The following is a 26,521-nucleotide window of genomic DNA, read 5'->3' on the forward strand; positions in this document are numbered from 1 at the left end:
TTGAGACAAGAAGCAAACATGTGAAGGACTTTACATTCCAACACTCTGTGTCTGAAAATTTACTTTCCTTAAAGTTCTACCCGTGGCCTTGTCCAGCTCAGCTGGGACACCTGGAACTAATTTTAGGGTTGCCTGGCTAAGCCCCACACTGGTATTTGAAGTTTGCGTCCTCCCTAGACTCAAGCCCATTTCACCACCTCTGAAGGTGAGTGCAGGCTGATATTAATTAACAGTGAGTTGATTCACTGGCATCTTCCAGTCATTAAAGCAAATATTTGGCTTAAAATAGCCTTCTTCCCACCTCAAATATCAAACTTTTTGCCTATTCCCTTACTCTATCATGGTTGACTCACCAGCAGTTGCATGATGGTGTATGTGGCCTAAGAACAGAGTTTGATTCTAAAAGGGAAGTGAAATACTCTTTAACATCTGCAAGTGAGACTGTTTGAACAGCAGGCCAGCCTTCAGTATGACTACATTGTTTTTCTGTCCATTGTGGTGCTGACTCAGCATCAGTTAATAAACCCTCTTGAGCAGGCTGGATTTCTCTTGTTTAATTATCAGCTTGGAGCTTTCTGAGGACTCTTAGGAATTGTTCATGCAGTTTTCCACCCCTAGCAGATCTGCCTTCTAAAAGTCCTGCTTCCTCTTGGTGCTAGCGTCCCCTCTGGCATAACATGCAATCACAGGTGGGCCACGCAGCAAGCAGGGAGTGTGTGCTAATCATGTCCCCTAGTGGGAATTTAATTGTTCTGTACTGAGAGAGAGATTGCAGCAAGACTTTAGACACCATTTCCTGGCAAACAATCTTTTGCCTCTCCCCCTCGCCCCTAAAAAAAATTCTAGAAAAGTTTTCTAAAAGTAAGAAAAGAAATTTTAAAGATAAACAGACATATTTTTAGGATTGAGTTGGGCTTTTGTTTTGCTTTGTTTCATTTCTTCCTGTAAACAAATACTCAGATGTCCATTTCATTGTATGACTAAGTTGGTATCATTAGGTTGGAACTGGGTGTGTGTATGTGGGTGGGTGTGTGTGTGTGGGTGTGTGTGCACACGTGTATTTAAAATGTTAGAAAAGACATCGCAGGTCGAAGGAGAGATGATTTAAAAAAAAAAAAACCTACCTATGGTAAGGCAAGCAGGAAAAAGGGAAGACCTGGATTTCAATGATCTAAATAATAATTGAAATGGGGTGTTTGCTATAAACATTGTTTCTCTGAAATAAAGGATTCCTTGCTGAAGGCACAAGACCATTGAAGGAAGTAAAGCATCTGGTTTGTTTTGTAATGAGAAGCAGGAATGCAAGGTCCACGCTCTTAATAATAAACAAACAGGACATTGTATGCCATCATCACAGGATGTCCTTCCTTCAGCAGAGGACTGACTGGGCTGGAGGAAAAGCTGGCCGGGGCTCAGAATAAGCCCCACTAATTACTGCCTCCTCCGACCGCTTTCCACTTGTAGTGATCAGTTCAATATTCCTCTGAACTGTGAAACGATTAATGCTCTACATTTTACTTACACTCCTGGGAAGTCAGCCTGTGGGTTCTGGGAGGAGAGGAAAGGAAAACAAACATTAATCTGTAGAATTATAACTTTTGCCTATTTCCCTATTTACTAAATAAAAGAGGAAAGTTAGTTCTGCCAAGTTTGAACGTTAGCAGGAGAAATGGAATGTTACAACTTTTGGGGCGGGAGGCGGGGAAACGTGCGTTACATACACAACAGCTTGAGGACCAGACAGCTCCACTGTATTACATTAGCTGCCAAAACAATTTAACTTGCTCTTTTGAAGTAAGATTTGTGTCTTTTGTACCTGGGGATCTGAGCTGAGAAATCAGAAACTGTAGGTAAATTTTAAGTTTCCTTAATTTAAGGAACGTGCGCCCCCTAATTCTGCCGCGCCAGGAAGGAGGGCGATCTGGAGTGTTTAGAATACAATAGAGCCCAGTAAGCGTTGAGGTTAAGTGCCTTCAAAGGGAAGTAAGAAGATTCCAAGTCAATGTTGAAATACACATGCGAAGAGAGGAAGCTCTCGGCGGCTGTGCTAGCAATCTGGGGGAAAGCCCTGGGCTCGGCCAGGTGGTGTTGGCCACGTTGGCCACGCCCCCACTTCGCGCAGCCGAGTGGCTAAGGAAATCTTAAGCAGGGAGGGGAAGCCAGACGGTTAACACAGACAAAAGTGCTGCCGTGACACTCGGCCCTCCAGTGTTGCGGAGAGGCAAGAGCAGCGAGCGCGGCACCTGTCCGCCCGGAGCTGGGACGCGGGCGCCCGGGCGGCCGGACGAAGCGAGGAGGGACCGCCGAGGTGCGCGTTTGTGCGGCTCAGCCCGGCGGGGGACGCGGGGAGAATGTGGACTGGGTAGAGATGAACGAGACTTTTCTCAGATGTTGGATATTTGCTTGGAAAAACGTGTGGGTACGACCTTGGTAAGGAACTTGAATTTTTTTTTTTTTAATTCTGAAATTGATCTGAAAACTTTCTTTTCTTTTCCTTTATTATTATTATTATTTTTATTTTTTTTTTGCTAATGTCGCAGTAGAAACATGCTTCTGCTTTAGTGCACTTAGCGCTGTCAAACATTTGTGAGACTTTCCTTATGAATCATTAACCCTTTCAATTCTAGACGTAATTGCCAATTCATTGAAATTTCAGTAGTGGTTCCAGCTCACACTCGTCAAACTATTCCGGGTTGGCTGAAGTTTTCAATTTTATTTTATTTTTAACATGTATTTGGCGTCATGACTCTACATGTTAGAACTAAATAAAAATAAGGAGGTTTGCTTAAATCATAACTGAGGGAAAAACAACTTTGCATCCAACTTTTTTTTAAGAGCATCCTATTTAGAGAAGTGGAAGAATGTAAAAACCTCCTTGAAGGACTGCTACAGAATGTTATGTTTACATTTGAACAAGCACACATTCTTACATGGAAATGATACCCATATTCCTCATTTTTATCAAACATGTCTATATGAGAAAACCCTTATAGAAGTTGTTCACCTTTTTTTGCCTTTGGAAAACACTTTTTTTCTGAGTGTGAGGGAGGATTTTGGGGGAGTATCCTCATCAATGTACAAGTGGAAGCAGAGCTTGTCCTCCAAGTCTTCCAAATTTGTTATAACTTTAGTTACAGTAAACTGTAGTACATCAGTGACTTCTGGGAATTCATACACTTTCAGATTTAAATGGAAAGTGCTATTTGTAGCTGAGGGCTCCTAAAGGAATTCTCTCCAGGGAATTTTATTGAACGGTTTTATGTTTTGTTTTTGCCTTTTCAATTTGGTGTGAGATGCTTGCAAGTCAGAAGACACTGCAGGCTGTTTTCCCCTTCACCCATTTTTCCTCGTCTTTTCCTGTGGTCCAAGTGATTTCTAAGAGGCCGTAGCTCAGTGATGCTGGCAGGATGCAACCCTTTTCAGTCTTCCATGTGAGAGGATGAAAGAGAGCTCGCAGCAGAGGGAGGAGGCAGTTGTTTTGAAAGTTGTTTTGCGTTGGGAGCTGGTGGGAAAGTTCAGTCTTCCCCATTTGGAAAAGGCAGGCTGGGTTCCGCTCCTGCACCACACGCGCTTTCCATTTTTAGCTTCATTCAGAGGCAGACAGAGCTCCTTCCTCTTCCTCTCCTTGTTTGTGACACTTTTCTGAGGCAGCTTTTCCACAGTGCCGAGGGTCTGGCGGCCATGACCCCAGGCATTCTGGGACACTGGACTGTGTGCCCAGAACATTTTTCTGCCATGAGAGGTAAAGCCAGGGATTGTTCAGAGGTGATTCTTTTTTTTTTTTTCTTTTCCCCACAGTGAGGTTGCCACATTCTTTTTTCTTTTTCTTTTTTTTTTTAACTAAGAGTAGCATTTAAAAACCTTGCTTCTTTTCAAGGCAGTTTACTTTATACGGCTTTTTGGCTCTTACTCAACTGTACCAAGCACTCTGCATCTGCTTTTAAAGTCTTCAGACTACTGTATTAGTCATAGCCTCTCAGAGGGAGCCACAGGAACGGCGGGACAATGGGGATTAAAGGCCTTTCCCTTCTCTTCCAGGCTGCCCCCAAGTGTAACTCCAGCGCTGTGAGGTTTCAGGGATTGGCAGAGGGGATCAAGGGGACCATGAAAATGGACATGGAGGATGCGGATATGACTCTGTGGACAGAGGCTGAGTTTGAAGAGAAGTGTACATACATTGTGAACGACCACCCCTGGGATTCTGGTGCTGATGGCGGGACTTCGGTTCAGGCGGAGGCATCCTTACCAAGGAATCTGCTTTTCAAGTATGCCACCAACAGTGAAGAGGTAAGCCTCTGATTTATTGACAAGAAGATTGGGGACCTGGTGCCAAATCTCCCTACTTGCCCTTGAGGCCTTGTATATCTCTGAAAACCTCTGAGAATTTGTAAGTATCAGTAAATAATTGATTGCTCTATTCAATTCTTACATTGCTTTCTCTTTTCCTAAACCATTTCCTTCTCATTTCCTCCAGCCTTCAACTGTTCCGTACTAATTAGTAAACAGTTAAATATTTTGGCAAATTGACAAGTCTTAGAAAAGCAACTTGCAGCATAGGGTGGGTGAAATTGTCAGTGAACTTCAAGAAAGCTCTGGGCCCACTGGCCCTAGTGTCCCTGTTGTACAGTATCTCTTAAGGGAGAAAACTTTTTCTTGGAAAAAAAAGTTTTAATGTTTCTTTTGTCTGTCTTTGGTAATTAGTTGGCTTTACTCTTTTTAACAAGCCAGCTTTATTAGCTGGGTTTCTAAAACTATCCTCAAAACTTTGACGTGTTTATGAAGTGAAGTGATGGTATAAGCCGAGAAAGGGGGTCATGTAAAAGTGTCCTCTGTCTGGATGACTTCAGAGGTAACCACTGTTTATCTGCAGCAGCTCCTTTGCTGGGGCTGGGCTGGCAGGCCAATTCCTTACTGGCCTCTGAAGTGGGTACACTCTTTGTTGTTTCAAAGGGGATGAAAACCCAAACTTGGAATGAGCAACTGATTTGTGTTTACCTTTTATATAAAGATTATAGCTAGGCGTGATGTTTAGCTGTGAAATAACTTGCAGAACCACCTCTTGTTTTCAGAATTTGGCTTACTGTAGTTGCACTTACTAGTCTACTACTGGGTTGAGTTGAATGAAAGGACACCTCAGCAGACTTCCCATACCACCATTAGCACAGAGCACTGTCAATTCTATTACTTCCTTCAGAAAGTAGGGAAAGGGGATGATTGGCCGTAGAAATCCAGAATTTGCTACTGGGACTATTCCTTACAGCCATGTCAAATCACTTTCCCCCTTCCCTAAGGAACAGTGAAGGAATCCGGGAGACTGGGAAATGCTTTGTCTCTTTCCTGTTTGTGTGTCTGAGCCCAGTGTTTTTGGTGAGGGGGAGACACAGCTGTCTAAAATTAAATAGAACAACAATGCTCAGTCTTTCTTTTTTCCCCCGCTGCTGGGTGAATGGAGGCAGATTTTATAAAAAATAAAATTTAAATTCTAGTTGTACTTGAATGTTACCAAAAAATTTAACCCCAGAGGTCAGCCTTAATTATACCTCTTCCTGAAAGTAATGCTCTTCTTATAGAAAGTCTCTCAATATGTGGCCCTTGGAATGAATGTAGGATTTGTTTGAGTATATAAGGTTTGACTATGGCTTTAAAAAGTGTAGTGTGTTTTTTCCCCATATCAAGTTTGACCAAATATTGGTCTGTTCCCAAGGTTCATTTGTGCTGTGTTGCCCTGTCCAGCCCTTTGGGACTGAAATAAAAATCTCCATTCTGTGGGTCATCTTTGCCTTTTAATTCTATAATGTTCTTATCCTCAGTTCAGCTCCTAGCTTAAGTTTTTCAATTTCCATCATTCTCCTTTAAAATCATAGCTAAGTCAAGTAATGCTCTTAGATAATTTAGTTCAAGGTTCAGAAAGATAGTCACTTACCCAAAGGCATATAGGTAAAGCCAGACCGGGGACTTGAAGCAAAGTTCTTCTGACTTCTCCAATGAGTGCTTCTCGATTATGCTACACTGGCCCCTCTTGGTGTCACTGTGGTTTTAGTTATCATCTTAATATATTTCAGACCAATCCTTAAGCTAGTTTGTGTTTTTTTCCCTCTGAATGTATAACTTCCTATTTCAATATATTAAGCAACCAAAAAACAGACAATGCCTGTGTTCCTGAAGAAGGTCCTTCGAAACTAACCTAAGAGGTCGGGGTTCTCTTATGCTATTTCCCTATCTTGCGTTTAACCAAAGCGCTTGAATAGAGGATAGTATATCTTTAAACCCTAATCATAAGGTCAAGCAAGGAGTAAACTTGAATGTAATACTGTCTTAAGCTTACTCTGGAATTTGTACCTGTTTTTCTGTTTCTCTCCTTTGTTTTTGAACTTTGGGAAAGGACAGCTTCCTTTAGAAGGTGAAAGAGGATGGTGGGGTTGAGCCATTAAGGGTAGGGGCTGTCCGGGACAGCAACGTTAAGGACTGATGAAATGTTTACATTGTCTTTATTCAGTTAGTTCTTTAAGTTCCATGAGCCGTTGAAATAGGAAGAGTCTTTCTACAGGTACTTTTTATCTGACTTACTAATCTTGCCCTTCTTTAAATGTTTTCATTTAAATAGCAAAAGATGTTACAATATGTACTATTGTGCTGGCATACTGGGGAATTTTTTTTTTACAAGACCATTTTTCATTATGAATTTGTACTATGTGTCAGCACCTTTTTTTTTTTTTTTGGTTAAAACAAAACATACAAATCATATTTCTGATCTTGACCCTCATTTTTAGATTGGGTTTAGAATCATTCTGCACCTTTAATGAAAAACTGTTCTTACTTCCTATTTCCAGAACTGAAATCAAATATAGACCTACTATTCAAAACTTTGAAAATGTTTTAAACTGATGGGTTATTCTTTTATGGGGGTTTTCCCCTTGTCCTCCTGAAATAATCTCTTATGACTACTTGACTACAGAAAAATCAGTTCAAGCATTTATATTTTAGAAGCGTTACCCTGTAGAGTTTCTGCCCTCGGTTGAGACTGCTTGCACTCAAGAGGCACTGCGGCTCTGTGAGTCTCACCTCCCTGTATCGTGGTGGCTGATAAACATCAGACAGATCCTGAGGACTCCCTTGGTGTCCATTCTGATCGAAGTCCATTATTAACTCAAGCCATCTGTAAAAAGTATCTCACCATAACATGCAGTTCTCTCTTCATGCTGCCTTTTATTTGAGAAATGATGTACCGAGGCATCACCATGTCTCCTTTAATAGAAAGATAATGAAGAAGGAAACCTTCTCCAAACAACTTTGTTCACTTCACTCCTTTTAAAAATGGGGTGATTGCCAGGCGCGGTGGCTCACGCCTGTAATCCCAGCACTTTCGGAGGCTGAGGATGGCAGATCACCTGAGGTCAGGAGTTCAAGACCAGCCAAGCCAACATGGTGAAACCCCATCTCTACTAAAAATACAAAAATTAGCCGGGCGTGGTAGTGGGCGCCTGTAATCCCAGCTACCTGAGAGGCTGAGGTAGGAGAATCGCTTGAACCTGGGAGGTGGAGTGAGCCGAGATCGTGCCATTGCACTTCAGCAAAACAAATAAGTAAATAAATGCCATTGCACTCCAGCCCAGGCAACAAGAGCGAAACCCTGTTTCTAAATAAAATAAAATAAAATAAAATAAAAATGGGGTGATTGCAGGCTGAAGGTCTTGGTCACTACTGAGTTCTAGTTCTCTCAAGACAAACATTCATATGGTCAAAACAGAATTATAATCTAATGAGTCATTCTTATAGAGTGGGATTCGGGGAGGGAAAAGAGATAGCTAGTAGTTTAAATGATCTTAATGTAATTTGGGGAGAGGATGATCAGATGACATTTAGACTTGGATATAGTTTCTGCTTCAAACCCACTGCTGTGTGTGTCTGTTTGCATACTCTCTAAAGAAGGAATTTGCAAAAAAAAAAAAAAAAAAAAAAAAACCTATATTGTCGTTGTTACCAGCCTTCCATTAAGCACTCCAACTCAACCCATCCTAAACTGTAAAATCTCCTTCATTGTGTAAAATTGAAAAGAGAAGCCCTGTGTTTTGTCCAGAAGCTGTGGAAACTGTGGACGGCAGGGTGTGTTCTGTAACTGAGGCCACAGACAGAGACAAATCTGCTCAAGTGGTGGAGGGGTCTGCACCGCACATAAAGAGCTTCTGTGGGAGCAAGTGAAGCAAGGAGGTATTGAAGCCCGGTGTCCTCTTGCTGTTGAGTTTATAGAAGGCACAGAGCGGCCTGTCCCCAGCAGTAATTCTTTAGGACCCTGGTCAGTTCCAGTGAAGTTTCCTTCTTGAGTTAGGTGAACACATTCTTTGTCTTTTTAGCAGTGTGAAGTTTAAGGTACACACCAGGTTCCTCCTTAATATTTGCTTGGTTCAAAGATAAACTGTTACAAACTATGGGTCAGGGAGATGGGTAGTCTAAGATGCACATTCTGGATCTTTCTAGGACCAGAGGGAGGCTTAGTACTTGGTTTTTTCACTTCCCTTTAAAAACAGTCCTGGTTCCTGTTCCCCCTCCAAAGTTACCTGGACAAGCACCATAGTCTTAAGAGTTTCAGCTTTTATGGCAAGTGAATAATGTCTCAGACGTGCATTTGAGATGAAGGTGTTTATTGTATATTAGAACGCTAGACTTAGAATGGATATAGGTGGTTTGTAAGCGCCTTCCAGTTTTGAAATTTTATGATTTTGTATCTTTGTCTATAGTTGTGAGTTTATATGTGCCCTATATGTAATTGAAATTTAAAATATTAGGGCGCTCTGTCCCTTTCCTAATGATAACCTAATATTGAAGCTCTTTAATTTGTTTGGGGTTTGAGGATTATCATAGACCTCTCTTCTACCACAGAGCCTTCTCTTTTTAATTGTTCTCCTGTCTTGCCTGTTGAATTGAATTTGTAAGGTTAGAGATGGCAAGAGCTACTTCCGGTGCTGCTTTATAGCTCACTAGTGACAAGTCCATAGTTGTGTTCAAATAGGTATTGGGTAGCTTATGCTTTCTAGTTGACTTCTTTTCGGGCACAAGAAAATGTGTGTAAGATTGATAGCTGAAAACCTAGAGGCCCATTCTGTAAAAGAATGGCAATTTGGAAGAAGAACCATGACCTCAGTGCAGTGCTCCTTGTTGGTAATCAAGCTCTGACTCCCAAGACACCATCTGTAAGAGACTATAATTTGAAACAAAGTTGATGAACCAGTTGGGTGCCTTTCTTAAAATTACTGCTGTAAAGTAGATATGTTGAAAATATCAACTGCTAATTATTGGCTCACCAACAAATGGCATGATTTGTTTTTCCTGTTTGTCATTCTAATATTATGGAATAATCACTGAAATATGAATGTTAAATGATTTGCATGTCATAGAATTCAATTCCATTAATTTTCCAAATTAATTAGATTCAATAATAATATGTCCAAAACAATGAGCCTCTGAATAAGTCTACTAAAGCTTTAAATATATATATTTATATCTCAAGACTGCTCTGAGATACTCTTGTCCCCAGTAGTTTTACTGCCAACAAATACCAATAATGACAAACGGTGATTAAAAGGGCAGATAGATGTAAATGAAGGCAGAGGAGGTGGATGAAATGAACATCTGCTTTTTTCAGCTCTCTGACAGAAATTCTTAAAGGACCAAAAATAACACTCTTGTTTCAACTTATGTTAGGTGTAGGAAAATTTTCTTTTTTTCTCTTTCCAGTCTGAGTATGCTTCATTGATTTGTATATTGAATACTAAATTGTTTTAGAAAAAAAAATCATTGGCTGATAAGACACTTAAATGAGAAAAGCTGGTCTGTCACAGGCATGTAGGTGTGCCATATCTATTTAAATAGAGGTTTAAATTATTGATGAGACTTAATGAGGAACTGGTGTACAGTGTAACCAAAATTGTAGATTCCACTGTGAACAATCTTTGTGCATTGATCGATTCACATATTTGAGTCTACCATTTCAGGTACACGAATGTACAGGAGCTACTGGGGATATAAAAACTGGAAAATAAACATTATCATCTATTACCACTCCCTCTTCCTTGGTCCATTTTAGTGAAGAATTCAGTAAAGTGATTGGTAGGCTATCTTGAATGAGAAGAAAATAAAACTAGGAAAAGTGAGAGAATAAAAACCAAAACAAAACTGTAACTGCAAACTGTTGTAAAGGACTATTCACAGAGGAGTTCTATTGAATAGTGACGAATTACTTCCTGATTCACGGTTGGTGATTTTTTTACCCCCTCAAAGAGAAATTTATTATTAAGAAGGAACTGGTATAGTTAACATGTTTCTTTAGCAAGGTCCCACAAAGTTAAAATGTGTAATGCATCCAGTCTGAGGTCATTTCCTCAGATCTTAGAACCTACAGCTTTCCTCAGTATAAACTTAATTTCAAAGGAGGGCTTTTGGCTAGGCATGGTGGCTCAGCCTGTAATCTCAGCACTTTGGGAGGCCGAGGTGGGAGGATCACTTAAGTCCAGGAGTTTGAGACAAGGCTGGGCAACATGGTGAGACCCCTTCTCAACAATAACAACAAAAATTAGCTGAGCGTGATGGTGCATGCCTGTAGTCCCAGCTACTCAGGAGGCTGAGGTGGGAGGATCTCTTGATCCCAGGAGGTTGAGGCTGCAATGAGCTAAGATCAAGCCACTGCATTCCAGCCTGAGTGATAGAGGGAGACCTTGTCTTTAAAACACACACACACGAGGGCCTTTGACCACTCTTGAGTAGAAGACTCGAGAAGAACAAAGTAGAAGGCCAGAGAAGAACAAAGTTACTTGAAAGATCTCTTATTAAAGAGAATATACAAGCTATGAAAAAAAAAACCAAACACACACACACATACAAACCTCATCTGGAATGAAAAAAACTTAATGCATTTGGTTTCTGGTTCCTTAGGCTGTTATGGAACAACCAAAGAACATTATTTTGGTTTCTGAGGTCAAAACTATTTTATTCCCCTCAAGCACACTATGCTTATGGTTTGAGGGAGAATGAGAAATAGGAAACTAGGAACAGGCTGAAATGGTCTAATCTTGACCATCTAATTCTGCAGTGTCTTATTCTTAGTCTAAAAGATAATGGTTATCTTCGCTGTTCTAGCATAAAAAGTAATGATAAAAATGAAAGATCCTGTATTACCAGACAATAATCCCCTAGACTGTTTTAACGCTTGGTTGAGTATTTGCTTATGATCTCAGACTTTAAAAGATGGTCTCCCCCTATTGTGAAGCTTGTTAATTATGTAGGCATCATTAATGTCTGTTTACTTATCAAAATTTTATCGTTAGTTGTATTACTACTTGACAGTCCAATTTATTTATTTGAAAAGATTGGTTAACATTTTATAGTTAAAGTAATTGTTTCCTGTGTTTTTTCCTGTTTAGGTTATTGGAGTGATGAGTAAAGAATACATACCAAAGGGCACACGTTTTGGACCCCTAATAGGTGAAATCTACACCAATGACACAGTTCCCAAGAATGCCAACAGGAAATATTTTTGGAGGGTAAGTAAGGGAAATTTCTTCAGACCCATTAAATGTTAGGGAAAAAATGGAGCTAAAAGAGCTGGGTGGCTCACCTTTCTCATCCTGTGCTGAGAAATGCTGGGGCTCACCCATAAGTATCCAGCATCCCCATGAACACGGAATTCTGAACAAATGTGATGAAACCGATTAAATGTTTGGCCTGTAGGTGGTTAGTGATGGAGATACGGGCTATATATGAATCTTGATTTTTACAATTCATTAGAGCTTTGTAATGAAAGGAAACAGTTTGTTGCTTGCTTTAAGGATAGGTTCATTTGCATTTCTCTGCAAGGAAGTAGTAATGAGTCACCAAGCCTTAGATTTTACCCCTTTTTGATTTCTTGCTGACTTAACTTTAATTGAATGGAAGAGTTATCACAAATGAATTATCTTTTTGGTTTTTTTTTTGGAGACGGAGTCACGCTCTGTCACCAGGCTGGAGTGCAGTGGCGCAATCTCAGCTCACTGCAACCTCCCCCTCCCAGGTTCAAGCGATTGTCCTGCCTCAGCCTCCCGAGTAGCTGGGACTAAGGTGCGCGCCACCATGCCCAGTTAATTTTTGTATTTTTAGTAGAGACGGGGTTCCACTATGTTGGCCATGATGGTCTTGATCTCTGGACCTCATGATCCGCCCGCCTTGGCCTCCCAAAGTGCTGGAATTACAGGCAAGAGCCACCGCGCCCAGCCAGGAATGACACAAATGAATTACCTTATAAGTAAATGCCATTAAGGAAGGATAGCTGGAAGATGGGTTGAGGGGAATGGAGGACCACAGAACTAGTCCTATTTAAACACATGTGCATGGTAAAACGATTCCATTTGACAATAGGTTAATTATCTCATAGCATAAGGAAAATGCTTAACAGTCATATGCAGGATGATAAGCTTTCCTATAGCATCCAACCAAAAGATCTAGCCAGTACAATTTCCTTTGCTATATTAGGGTTAGAAAGGCCCCCAGAGGTGAACTAATTAGATGGAATCCTTGAATAAAACACTGGATTAGCAGTGAACAGAAAAAAGTCAGATTGCTTTCCTTCTTCCCATAGATGTCTCAGGGATATTTAGTTTTCTCAGAAGATAAAGAATTTAGTAAGCGTTTTTTTGTGCATACTTACATGAAATGTACATTATTTGAATTCTTTAAAAAGAAACAGCTGCATGATAACAAAAATTGTGTTATGCTTTCTTTAGCTGGTATTTTTGCCAAGAACAATTATATCGGTCGGACAAGAAGCTATTCCTAAGAAACAATATTTTTAATCCAGGAAGTTTTTCATTTTTAGAAATTTATCTTACTATTTCCCAAGCAAAAGAGGGTAGTTACAGATTCACTAAGAATCATGTGCTCACAATTTTTGTTTAATAATTATTCCTCCTTAAAATATATTAATCACCTGACTTACAATGGTGGAACCATGAGTGCATTTTTGCCTTTATTGTCAATAACTTCTTCTCAGAAGTGAGCCACAAAGGTGCATAGTTCTTGGAGTTAAAGGTCTGAATTAAGACAATCCAGCGTAAGTCTCGTTAATGTGTGATGATTTTGAGAAAAGGCAAGAAGCACCTAAGAATCTCCCCTCACTGTCCAGTTCCCTGTTTCATTTAAAGATTCACTATAAGTAACTGAAAGGCTTTCCTTGGGAGGATTTATTTGAATCAGTCTTTCACATGCAAAGGATATTGTAGAACATCTCGTTTTTGCTGGCAGGAATATGAACATCTGTTGTGAGGAAAGAAAAAGTTTCATGCAAATTACACAGCCGAAGAAGGGATGTTCAAGTTGAGAAACCAGTGACATTTCTTGTAACTGTACTATGAATCAGCGCATTTTAATCTTCTAGATAATAATATGGAAGTGGAGGAAGGTGATAGGAAACGGTGTTCATTTTACGTATGCGTTATTTTATTTTATTGTGTGTGAGTGACTTCATGGCACCGACATTGCTGTTTTTAAATGAGGATACAGTAAATTGCCGTCCGAGGAAGGCTAACTGGAATCAACATACCCGTAGCTTTAGAAAGCAGTTTCCGCACCAGCGAAGAGTACAAGAGCGATGGAACCCCATGTTCCTGGAAGTTTGCACATCAGAGTAAACAAACTTGAAAACCCCTCTTGATAGCAGAATTCACCCAGCCTTGTTCCATTTTCTCTTAACAAAACACACCGCAAAAGCTCTCACAAGCTGCTTTGATGAAGCCACATGTATTTCCCCCTTCACAATTTACAGGAAGTTACTCTTAAAAGAAAGTGATTCTGGTGTTTACCGCCTGTGTTAAAGGGACAGAGTTCCTTTTTATTTCTGATAACGTTTGAGCGAAATACAGAAACTATCTGTAGACTAGCATAGTCGGTACGTGAGTAAGGAAAAGCAATAACCTGCTGTCCTGTGAGCGCAAAATTCCTGCTACGAACAGTGCCTTACTGCTGCTTGGAGACTGCAAGTCGCAGATCACACTAGGTATTGACTGATTGTATACGTGTAAGGAAATTTCTTAAAGTCTAAAGTAAAGGTGGTACCTCCTAAAAAGAGGGAAAGAGAGAAAACTTTGTGTGGAAGGATAAGGAGTGTGTTTATAGTTTCAGTAAGAGTGTACGTTTTAATTTTTCTTCTTCCTCTGCCTCTTTGCCAAGTAGCCTGAGTGCATCTGTTAACCAGAAGTAGTATTACTCTAGGACAAACTTCAAATTCTTCATTCTGCGTTGCCTTTAAGGAACAACATACCTTCTTCCTGTTCTTTTTCCAAAAACATATGCCTATGGCTCTGTGTGTGGTGTTTTAGCCAGCCTCCTCCCAGATAAGGGGTTGCCTTCCCTCCTTTGCATTGAAAGGAAAGTGCAAGTCTGGACATGTTTATCAAGAGGAAAAGTGACTTCTCAGTAATAGACTGTCAAATTCTGGCTGCTGCCCCAGTGTTAGCTTTGTTATGGCAGGTGAAGTTCACCTTTGCCCCACCCAGTGTTTCCACAAAAAGGCAAGGTTCCAAGTATTCATATGAACAAGTGTTACTTTAGGACTTGGAGGGTTGGGGGTGGAGGATGTTTGCATAGTTGAAGCCTTGGGCGGGGGTGTAGGAAACGGCGAGTACAGAGGCCATAGAAAAAGCTGAGACTCAGTTTGACGTCGTCAGCCAGCTTGGTCTTCTACCCAGTGACTCAAAGCACTAAAAGTCAGCATAATCGGAACTGAAGTCAGTAGCATCGCCCATTTGTCATTCACTGCAGTAGCAAAAGTAGTACTCTGTGGTGGGTTAATCGGTTTGAGGCAGCTCCTTAAATGAACATTTGTGTTTCATTTTTCTGTTATTTTCCCGAACATGAAAAGACGATAAAACTGAAATGGAAAAGGTAACTGACAAAGTGTGCCTTACCTGTTTCCGTCCTGATTTCTGCTGATTCAAGACTATTCTGGCTAAACTGATTTGATTCCTTTTCTAACTAGGCAGTAGGGGATCAGAAATCACACACGGTACCGGCTGTGTTTATTCTGAGAGGTGCTGAGGAGCTTTGGGTCTGACTTCCTTTTACATGCCTGTCTTCTCTTTTGGACAGATCTATTCCAGAGGGGAGCTTCACCACTTCATTGACGGCTTTAATGAAGAGAAAAGCAACTGGATGCGCTATGTGAATCCAGCACACTCTCCCCGGGAGCAAAACCTGGCTGCATGTCAGAACGGGATGAACATCTACTTCTACACCATTAAGCCCATCCCTGCCAACCAGGAACTTCTTGTGTGGTATTGTCGGGACTTTGCAGAAAGGCTTCACTACCCTTATCCCGGAGAGCTGACAATGATGAATCTCAGTAAGTGGATTACAGAACAAAAAAATAAAAAATGCCAGTAATGTCGGTTCTGCCCCTGTGAACTAATAACATGTTGTTTAATTATACGGCTTTGTCATGTGTTGGATGAAGTAGGTGGCTTAAGCTAGGGACTAGGAAGACGAAAAACATTTTTTGAGTCCCTATTAACTATTATGAAACTTGATCATTTAAAAATATATATATATATGAGGAGCTGCCTTGAGTTTTGAATTCAGGATGTTACAGGAAGAAATATATGTCCAATTCTAATTTATCCAAAAGCAGTTGGGAGAATTACAGGGATTGGTCCAGACATGCTGTGTATGCAAGCTATAGCCCTTATCTGTGGTACTTTGGCAGGGCTTAGACTGCATCAAAATATTTATAGATGTACATTTGAGTGTACAGTTAGGATCTGATGTGGAACATTGTAAGATCATTGCTAGAAAAACTTTGTCATAATTTTTCAATATTATTCTAAGTGAATAACCGTAAAGATTTTATATCTTAGCTTCCTTCCTTACAGTAAAAAACTGTCTGATCTCTTGATCAGTATTATAGTAGCCACCTATCACTTTATCTTAACAAATTCTCAATTCCTTAGGTTTATGTGCTTTTACTTCTTTTATTTCATTAAAATTGCTGTCATGACCTCTCTCTGCAGAGGGCTGCATCATTTCAGTCATTCTCAAGTGATCTCTTTGAGCAATTTAAGAATTGCCATAAGATTCTAACCTCTGCTTTAACTATAGTTGTGTGTTCTTGGTTAGACCACTAAATCTTATTAGCAGTTTTAAAAATTAGTTCCTTTTGGTTTAGAAGTTAAGATTAAATGCTGAAGTTTTTGTAACTTTTGGTTTTGATATCATTTCAAACTTAAGAAAACATTTTAAGAAAAGGACAAAGAATTTCCACTTACCCTTTACCCAGGTTTACCAATTATTGATAAGTGTATCCGTTTGCTTTACTGGAAGGCTAAATTGTTTTAGTTCTCATTTTCACCTTTGAGACATTTGGAATAAATATCAGTGTTAACATAAATTGGAATTTTTGACTTTGATTTTAGGACCAATGAACAAGCCAAGTACTTACCCTAGTCATATATAACCCAACCGTATGGTTATTTGGTATTCATTCCACACTTCATTTTACTTGATCCCTCTTAAGATTGCAAGGTTGCGTGTGCAGTTTTCTGAAAATCTGGGGCCATAGAAGCATCAGGACCTCCCCTGTAGGGGAGGTCATGTGTTTGGGGTCCTTACACAACAGGTTACCCTTGAGCTTCAGAAAAAGAACTGGCTCCCAGTTCCCCAGTTCCAGCTTGATGAGTCTAATCAGGTCCTGACCAAAAAGGTGGCAGTTCTTTTCCCTCATGTCTCTTCAGCGCTCCCTGAGACTCTGGAGACTCTGTCATATCCCTAGGGCTGAGCCTCCCAGGAACCATTCGGCTGTTTTGGCATCTGTGTATGCCAGGCCCAGTGCTGAGGACCTAGTAACAAATGACAAATGCACAGGCACAGCGGCATTTTTGTGGAACTCGTATTCCAGCTGTGCGTCTCAGCAGAAGCGCACAGCTCCCTCCTGGCTTTCTTAACATAGTGAGTCACTTCCGCTTAAGGGTCTCCTTACATTCCTTGAGTTTAATCATTCATGGATTCAGAGAAAAGTCTTTTGATTTTTGCTTTTCTTTAAACAGTTCATTTGAGGTGACCTACCCCAGTGACTTTGCACCAACCACCAAGAAACTTTTTTGCATGCTTCCCACACCCTGTGCCAATCAAGGGAAGAGTTTAAAGGCCTGGCGTTTTTACTCCTCAAGGAAAGGTTTTGCACAGTATTTTAAGGTTCAAATGCTTCTACTTTGTGTTCAGAAGCAACTGTCATATATACTGTGAAATGACACCTTTTATTTATCCCTTTTTATTTATGCAGCATGTCCCCTTTTATTTTGGCAGAATTTTTTCTAAATGGTGGTTTAACATTTTCAAGCACATTTCATTGTCCAATATTCATAGTAAAGAATGAGAGTTAACAATAACCAGTCACATTAAAACAAGATTCCTGCTGCCAGTTGTGAAACCAGTTGTCTTAGGCGTGGCAGCTGATGATTGAGACTGTGATCAGGAAAATTTCCACTGTTTCATCAGGCCTAATAGGTAGATTGTGTCTCCAAATGAATTGTGTTGGGTTTCTGTGCTTAAAGCACAATAGAGGTGGTGCAAGAATCTCCATGAGGGCTTAAATGGCAGTGATGGTTCAGGCGGTAGAGTTTGGAGAAGAAGGGATTTGAAACAAACCAAAGGAAAGAAAAGTAAGTAGCCAGAAATCACAAACTGGCATTTTTCTAAAAACAAAGGAAAAGGAATAAAAGAACTAATAAATTTGAAACCCCTACCCCTTCCAAATTTGGCAGGGGGGGTATTTTTTTTCTGTCTATCTAACTAACCCATCTAGAAAACAGTTGACCAAATTATAGACTTCTAAATGTTAATCTGCTTTCTCAGTTTCAGTTGAAAAGAGACTTTGTTTTGCCTACTGCAGAACTTCTAGGTTCTTTCTTATAGTCTTGGGGTTCTTATTATAGATCGAAAATGTGAGTCGGCATAATTAAGCCATTCGGAGTCTTCAGAAGCAGTTCACTCTTGAAATGACTCCGTCCGCCTACAGCCATTTAAGATTTCAGAACAAAAACAGATCTTGATTTTCTTTTTCATGTTAACTCAAGCTGCTGCTGAGTGGGAGAGTCAGAAATGACACCAGCTCCACTGATTACTCAGCTGCTGAAGGATGATTTTTTAAAATGCACCTTTACTGTATATGGACTTCCTAATTTCCACCTGTAGAGCATCTTAGAGAGGCTAACATGTCACTCTGGATGTTCTTTTAGAATAAGATGCAAATCTATTTTTCTGAAGGCATTAGAGATAGCAAACATTTATTGTGAGTTTACTATATACTAGGCACTGTGCTAAAGGTGTTTTGCATAGAAAGTTTAAAATTCTGGCTTTTTTGTTGGCCCAATCATAAGTTTCATATCACTTCAATATTCAAATTATATTAAGGTACTTAAGAAGAATCCCTGGCTAAATGTGAGGGGCAGTGCCACAGATGGACTGAAACATTACGCTTATTGCACATTTATGCTATTATTATTTGTCGAATTATAGAACCAAGGGAGTATGGAAGCTACTGGAAAAAATATGAGACTTAGATACATAATTTGCCGCCTAAAAATGGCTCAAAGTCATGAGGGTAAAGTTTTTTGTATTTCCATTTTATTCGAGTGGCATCATTTTTAAAAATCATTATTAATTTGACCCTATATAGATGTTTCCAAATAATTCTTTTTCACCTTCATAAAATTCCTTCCTGTGGCTGTAAGATGCCTTGCCTATCAGTTTTCAAGCTTAGTTGTCTCTCTCATCCTTTACCATTTTAGCTTTAAAAAACAAAAGTGACAATTAGAACTTCCTGCCTGCTGGGCCTCACTGAAAGACCGATATTGGCCTGATAAGGAGATATTTATTTTGGTTTAGTGGCTTCAGAAATCCCTCTCCCTCAGCAAGCTTTCCATCACGGCCCCCCGTCAGCATCTTCCCTGATAGCGTTCTTCTCTGTGTTTATTCTGGGGCTTCAGGCTCGCCCAGGAGGAACTGATAACAGCTGGCAGGAGATAACATTCTCTAAGGGGCTCTCAAATTGGAATCGAATCCCTCAAGCCAGTCAGCCTAGAGAACACATTTGAAGGGTTCAGTTCTGGAGTTTCAGAGTTCATTTCTAGACCTATCAGATAGCAAGCCTGGAGTTCTTTTTCAACTAAATTCAAGCAGAGACATTTTTTAGACGATGAAGGATATTTGCACAAAGGCTTCAGCACGATCCCCCAAACCTGCTGCCTCTGAAGGCATCTCCACACATTGACAGCCAATGCCTTCAGTGCATTCCTAGGGCAGGTGTCCTGGCTTGAGTGACTGCCCTCCAATAATCAGCTCAAACTAAACATCGTATGTTTTACTTTTGGTTTCCAGGCAAGGCTGAGTGGGGAATTTTCAGTTTTCCCTGCCCAGATGGGTGTTTTTTCCTGAAGGCATCATTTATTGTGTAGCAAAGGAGACAGGGCTGGCTGTGGCAGGGATAGTCTAGAACTGTCCTCATTGCTGCTGTTCCTAAATAGTATCTTTACCAAGTAATAACGTGCCGTCTTTGGGAATAAGTGCTTTCCTCTTAGCCTGTTCTGTTTTCTTGGGTGCGCTAAGTAATTGAACTGGCTCAGGAAGTACCTATTGTGGTTTGGCAGAGGTGACTGTCACGCCTTGTGACTCCAGGGGCCAGCACTGCTGGGATCCTGGCTAGACCAGACAGAGCCTTGGTGAAGTGCTTGGCTGTCTGCACATCGCGAGGAAGGTGGTACTCACTTCGCTAAGCTCCTTGGCATAGGCAGTTTGAACAGGGCTTTATCAAATTCGTATTCAACAACAGTAGAGGCGAAAATTGATGACTGTGTATTACTTGAAATGAGTCTTAATCTTTCACATTTAGTTCTCAGGGTATGCTGATTTCCTTTAGGTAAACCATGAACATCAGAAAGACTTTTATTAACCTATGACAGGGTCCCCACCCCAGTATTTTTCCACTCCATTAAAATGGAAGCTTTTTTTTTTTTTTTTTTCTTTTTTGAGACAGAGTTTCGCTCTTGTTGCCCAGTCTGGAGTGCAATGGCACAATCTCGGCTCACCACAACCTCCGCCTCCCGGATTCAAGCGATTCTTCTGCCTCAGCCTCCCAAGTAGCTGGGATTACAGGCGTGCAGCACCGCGCCCAGCTAATTTTGTATTTTTAGTAGAGATGGGGTTTCTCCATGTTGGTCAGGCTGGTCTCGAACTTCCGACCTCAGGTGATCCGCCCACCTCGGCCTCCCAAAGTGCTGGGATTACAGGCAAGAGCCACCGCATCCAGCGTAGGCTATCTTACTCCAGCTTAAACAGCAATTTTCTATCACAAGGTCTGTACTAATGAAAACAGAATCACCCAAGGCTGCTGTTTGTTCTGTCCGTGCTGCCATTGTCCCTATTTTGCTGAGGAGGAAAAGGAACTGCACTTTTGAGTGAGTGGCCCAGAGCCTTCTAGAATGAGAGCGCGTTGGAAGCCAGATATGTGGCGATTGTGTCGCCAGCTGGTACTCAGGTTTTCTCAAGAAGGAGGAGCAACTTTGGCAGTTTTGCTTCAGTTCTCTCTAGCCCTCTGTGTAATCGTCCCTTTTTCTTTATTTCAGCACAAACACAGAGCAATCTAAAGCAACCGAGCACTGAGAAAAATGAACTCTGCCCAAAGAATGTCCCAAAGAGAGAGTACAGCGTGAAAGAAATCCTAAAATTGGACTCCAACCCCTCCAAAGGAAAGGACCTCTGCCGTTCTAACATTTCACCCCTCACGTCAGAAAAGGACCTCGATGACTTTAGAAGACATGGGAGCCCCGAAATGCCCTTCTACCCTCGGGTCGTTTACCCCATCCGGGCCCCTCTGCCAGAAGACTTTTTGAAAGCTTCCCTGGCCTACGGGATGGAGAGACCCACGTACATCACTCGCTCCCCCATTCCATCCTCCACCACTCCAAGCCCCTCTGCAAGAAGCAGCCCCGACCAAAGCCTCAAGAGCTCCAGCCCTCACAGCAGCCCGGGGAATACGGTGTCCCCTGTGGGCCCCGGCTCTCAAGAGCACCGGGACTCCTACGCTTACTTGAACGCGCCCTACGGCACGGAAGGTTTGGGCTCCTACCCTGGCTACGCACCCCTCCCTCACCTCCCGCCAGCTTTCATCCCCTCATACAACGCTCACTACCCCAAGTTCCTCTTGCCCCCCTACGGCATGAATTGTAATGGCCTGAGCGCTGTGAGCAGCATGAATGGCATCAACAACTTCGGCCTCTTCCCGAGGCTGTGCCCTGTCTACAGCAATCTCCTCGGTGGGGGCAGCCTGTCCCACCCCATGCTCAACCCCACTTCTCTCCCGGGCTCGCTGCCCTCAGATGGAGCCCGGAGGTTGCTCCAGCCGGAGCATCCCAGGGAGGTGCTTGTCCCGGCGCCCCACAGTGCCTTCTCCCTTACCGGGGCCGCCGCCAGCATGAAGGACAAGGCCTGTAGCCCCACAAGCGGGTCTCCCACGGCGGGAACAGCCGCCACGGCAGAACATGTGGTGCAGCCCAAAGCTACCTCAGCAGCGATGGCAGCCCCCAGCAGCGACGAAGCCATGAATCTCATTAAAAACAAAAGAAACATGACCGGCTACAAGACCCTTCCCTACCCGCTGAAGAAGCAGAACGGCAAGATCAAGTACGAATGCAACGTTTGCGCCAAGACTTTCGGCCAGCTCTCCAATCTGAAGGTAGGCCTTCAGAGAGAGCAGTCCAAGGGGCTGTGAGTGCATGCTTGTGTTTGTATTTAGCTTGCTTTCCATGGGGTATCGATTGCATTTGCAGTAGTATGAGCTCCCGGTTGGGGATAGTGGGTATGGATTCTGCCTGGCTTCTGCCACTTCTAGCTCTTTGACTTTGGACAAGTGACTTCCCTTCTCCTGATTTTCTTCTGAATAATAAAAAATTAGGGGTTTGGACTAGAAGATTAGGTGAAACTCCCTGCTAGCCTGTGATTTTTGTGCTTTTAAGAAAAACACCATTCTGAAAACATGAAGATTTCTTCTTTTTAAGACTGTCTTGATGCTTTTCTTAAGATACTTGCATCAACACTTGAGTCTTGGAGCAGAAATGTTAGGTCTCAGAGCCAGCTTGAGAGCAGAGCTAACACATGTGGCTTCTTCCCAGGTCCACCTGAGAGTGCACAGTGGAGAACGGCCTTTCAAATGTCAGACTTGCAACAAGGGCTTTACTCAGCTCGCCCACCTGCAGAAACACTACCTGGTACACACGGGAGAAAAGCCACATGAATGCCAGGTGCGCAGTATTTTCTGGGTAGACCTTCTGACCTTTGTAGAAAATGTCTGTGAGTCACCCTCCCATGTCCTATATAGCCCGTAGTTAAAGCCAACACCAGATTCTGCCTTGTCCCATCCTGGGCTGCTGGCACCATGGGCCTTCCCAGTACTCTGTATCTGCTGATGACTTGAGATGGCACAGCCAGCTTCCAGTGGGTGGGAAAATGATAGGGGAAATAAACAGCCCCTCGTGTGCCATGTGCCCACATCCCCCTGTTTGCTTAATACCACACTGGAGGTGCCACAAGGAGGCTTCTCACCTCCTAGGTTGCTGGGCGTTGGCCTGTAAGCCTGCCCCTCCCATTGGCAACTCTTAATCTTCTGGCCTTCCTGTCTCCCTTCCCTGCTGTCTCTCTCCCCTGCACCGTAGGTCTGCCACAAGCGATTTAGCAGCACCAGCAATCTCAAGACCCACCTGCGACTCCATTCTGGAGAGAAACCGTACCAATGCAAGGTGTGCCCTGCCAAGTTCACCCAGTTTGTGCACCTGAAACTGCACAAGCGTCTGCACACCCGGGAGCGGCCCCACAAGTGCTCCCAGTGCCACAAGAACTACATCCATCTCTGTAGCCTCAAGGTTCACCTGAAAGGGAACTGCGCTGCGGCCCCGGCGCCCGGGCTGCCCTCGGAAGATCTGACCCGAATCAATGAAGAAATCGAGAAGTTTGACATCAGTGACAATGCTGACCGGCTCGAGGACGTGGAGGATGACATCAGTGTGATCTCTGTAGTGGAGAAGGAAATTCTGGCCGTGGTCAGAAAAGAGAAAGAAGAAACTGGCCTGAAAGTGTCTTTGCAAAGAAACATGGGGAATGGACTCCTCTCCTCAGGGTGCAGCCTTTATGAGTCATCAGATCTACCCCTCATGAAGTTGCCTCCCAGCAACCCACTACCTCTGGTACCTGTAAAGGTCAAACAAGAAACAGTCGAACCAATGGATCCTTAAGATTTTCAGAAAACACTTATTTGGTTTCTTAAGTTATGACTTGGTGAGTCAGGGTGCCTGTAGGAAGTTGCTTGTACATAATCCCAGCTCTGCAAAGCTCTCTCGACAACAAATGGTTTCCCCTCACCTCTGGAATTAAAGAAGGAACTCCAAAGTTACTGAAATCTCAGGGCACGAACAAGGCAAAGGCCATATATATATATATATATATATATATATATATATATATATATATACACATATTATATATACTTATTTACACCTGTGTCTATATATTTGCCCCTGTGTATTTTGAATATTTGTGTGGATATGTTTGCATAGCCTTCCCATTACTAAGACTATTACCTAGTCATAATTATTTTTTCAATGATAATCCTTCATAATTTATTATACAATTTATCATTCAGAAAGCAATAATTAAAAAAGTTTACAATGACTGGAAAGATTCCTTGTAATTTGAGTATAAATGTATTTTTGTCTTGTGGCTATTCTTTGTAGATAATTTCTGCACATCTGTATAAGTACCTAAGATTTAGTTAAACAAATATATGACTTCAGTCAACCTCTCTCTCTAATAATGGTTTGAAAATGAGGTTTGGGTAATTGCCAGTGTTGGACAGTTGATGTGTTCATACCTGGGATCCTATCATTTGAACAGCATTGTACATAACTTGGGGGTATGTGTGCAGAATTACCCAAGAATAACTTAAGTAAAAGAAACAAGAAAGGGAATCTTGTATGTTTTTGTTGATAGTTCATGTTTTTCCCCCAGCCACAATTTTACCGGAAGGGTGACAGGAAGGTTTTACCAACCTGTCTCTCCCTCCAAAAGAGCAGAATCCTCTCACTGCCCTGTCCTCCCCACCGAGTCCTGTGGCCATTCAGAGCGGCCACACGACTTTTGCATCCATTGTATTACCAGAAAATGTGAAGAAGAAAAAATGCCATGTTTTAAAACCACTGCAATATTTTCCCCAAAGCATAGGCGGCTTTGTGTGTGTGCGGTTTGGGGGCTTGAGTCTGGGTGGTGTTTTGTTGTTGGTTTTTGTTGCTTTTTTTTTTTTTTTTTTTTTTAAATGTCAAAATTGCACAAACATGGTGCTCTACCAGGAAGGATTCGAGGTAGATGATAGGCTGAGGCCACACTTTAAAAACAAACACACAAACCACAAAAAACGGGTATTCTAGTCATACTGGGGTAAAAGCGGGTAATGAACATTCCTATCCCCAACACATCAATTGTATTTTTTCTGTAAAACTCAGATTTTCCTCAGTATTTGTGTTTTTACATTTTATGGTTAATTTAATGGAAGATGAAAGGGCATTGCAAAGTTGTTCTGCAACAGTTACCTCATTGAGTATGTCCAGTAGTGCAGGAAATGATGTCTTATCTAATGATTTGCTTCTCTAGAGGAGAAACCGAGTAAATGTGCTCCAGCAAGATAGACTTTGTGTCATTCTATCTTTTATTCTGCTAAGCCCAAAGATTACATGTTGGTGTTCAAAGTGTAGCAAAAAATGATGTATATTTATAAATCTATTTATACCACTATATCATATGTATATATATTTATAACCACTTAAATTGTGAGCCAAGCCATGTAAAAGATCTACTTTTTCTAAGGGCAAAAAAATACAAAAAAAAAAGAACAATCCTTTCTGAGACTTTGCTTAATACTTGGTGACCTCACAATCACGTCGGTATGATTGGGCACCCTTGCCTACTGTAAGAGACCCTAAAACCTTGGTGCACTAGTGGGGACCACAAAACAACCGGGGAGGAAGAGATACATCATTTTTTAGTATTAAGGACCATCTAAGACGGCTCTATTTTTTTTGCCACTTTATGATTATGTGGTCACACCCAAGTCACAGAAATAAAAAACTGACTTTACCACTGTAATTTTTCTCTTTCCCTCCTTACTAAATACTGATACATCACTCTTCAATCTATTTTCTAATTATATTTGACATTTTGTTCACATCAACTAATGTTCACCTGCAGAAGAGAACAAATTTCGAATAGTCCAGGGAAACCCAAGAGCCTTACTGGTCTTCTGTAACTTCCAAGACTGACAGCTTTTTATGTATCAGTGTTTGATAAACACAGTCCTTAACTGAAGGTAAACCAAAGCATCACGTTGACATTAGACCAAACACTTTTGATTCCCAACTACTCGTTTGTTCTTTTTCTCCTTTTGTGCTTTCCCGTAGTGAGAATTTTTATAAAGACTTCTTGCTTCTCTCACCATCCATCCTTCTCTTTTCTGCCTCTTACGTGTGAATGTTGAGCCCACAATCAACAGTGGTTTTATTTTTTTCCTCTACTCAAAGTTAAAACTGACCAAAGTTACTGGCTTTTTACTTTGCTAGAACAACAAACTATCTTATGTTTACATACTGGTTTACAATGTTATTTATGTGCAAATTGTCAAAATGTAAATTAAATATAAATGTTCATGCTTTACCAAAATTTGTCTAGTGTCTTGAGTGAAGGATCAGTGAGCGACATCTTCTGCATACTGTACAGATGGCACCGGACCAAATTTTGAGCACAATGCAATTTGCCTCTCCCCTGCCGCCACCCCTGTTCTTCAGCAGCACCCTCTGGGATGCCCTGATCTCCCCCGGCTCCTTCCAGGAGTATATTTGTGCATGATCTGACAGCATCGATCTGTCTCTCATAACTAAGATTTTTCTTTATGAACTATAAAAATGTTCTCTAAGGGCGGCATTTCAAGCATCAGCCAGTAAGTGGGAGACGATTTGTTTGCTTTGTGAACTTTTACATTTTATTTCGCCAATGGACATGGGGTGGTGAGCGGATAAGGAGGACTAGGATCACTTCCAGAAATGCCCTACTAGCTTGTGCCAGTCTGTGTGCGTGTGTGGAGACTCAGCGCACTTATGGGTGTGGGGCCCTGGGAAGCTGGGTCAGGGAACACTTTGCCCATTGGTGACAGCAGCTTCAGTAGCTTCCTCTGGGCAGGCCATGGGGAATGCCCTACAACCCATGTTTACTCCTTCACATGTAAGTACATTTGCTATTTGCTACTTGTCCTTTTTTTTTGAGACCGGTTTTTGCTCTGCCACCCAGGCTGGAATGCAGTGGAACGATGATGTCTTACTGCAGCATTTATCTCCCAGGCTCAAGCCATCCTCCCACCTCATCCTCCTGAGTAGCTGGGACTACAGATGCGTGCCCCCAGGCCCAGCTGATTTTGTTT

At 41.7% G+C, this 26,521-nt stretch overlaps 1 protein-coding gene across 4 annotated transcripts; it reads left to right on the top strand.

The window, feature by feature from the left end:
* Nucleotides 1-1,890: 1,890 nt before the first annotated feature.
* On the top strand, nt 1,891-25,766 carry PRDM1 (PR/SET domain 1). Of its 4 annotated transcripts, none has more exons than XM_002817199.5 (7): nt 1,893-2,430; nt 4,039-4,287; nt 11,415-11,534; nt 15,109-15,361; nt 20,634-21,742; nt 22,179-22,307; nt 22,719-25,766. In XM_002817199.5, exons 1-7 carry the CDS (start codon nt 2,389-2,391, stop codon nt 23,292-23,294), a joined length of 2,478 nt encoding a protein of 825 aa, XP_002817245.3. In that variant the 5' UTR covers nt 1,893-2,388; the 3' UTR covers nt 23,295-25,766. The 4 variants fall into 4 exon arrangements, with proteins under 4 accessions (XP_063580999.1, XP_002817245.3, XP_063580998.1 ...); XM_063724928.1 differs by lacking the exon at nt 1,893-2,430 and adding an exon at nt 2,580-3,742; XM_063724929.1 differs by lacking the exon at nt 22,179-22,307 and having other exon boundaries at nt 1,891-2,430.
* Nucleotides 25,767-26,521: the final 755 nt, after the last annotated feature.

This window comes from Pongo abelii, chromosome 5 (assembly GCF_028885655.2).
Source record: "Pongo abelii isolate AG06213 chromosome 5, NHGRI_mPonAbe1-v2.0_pri, whole genome shotgun sequence".
NCBI classification, from domain to species: Eukaryota; Metazoa; Chordata; class Mammalia; order Primates; family Hominidae; genus Pongo; species Pongo abelii.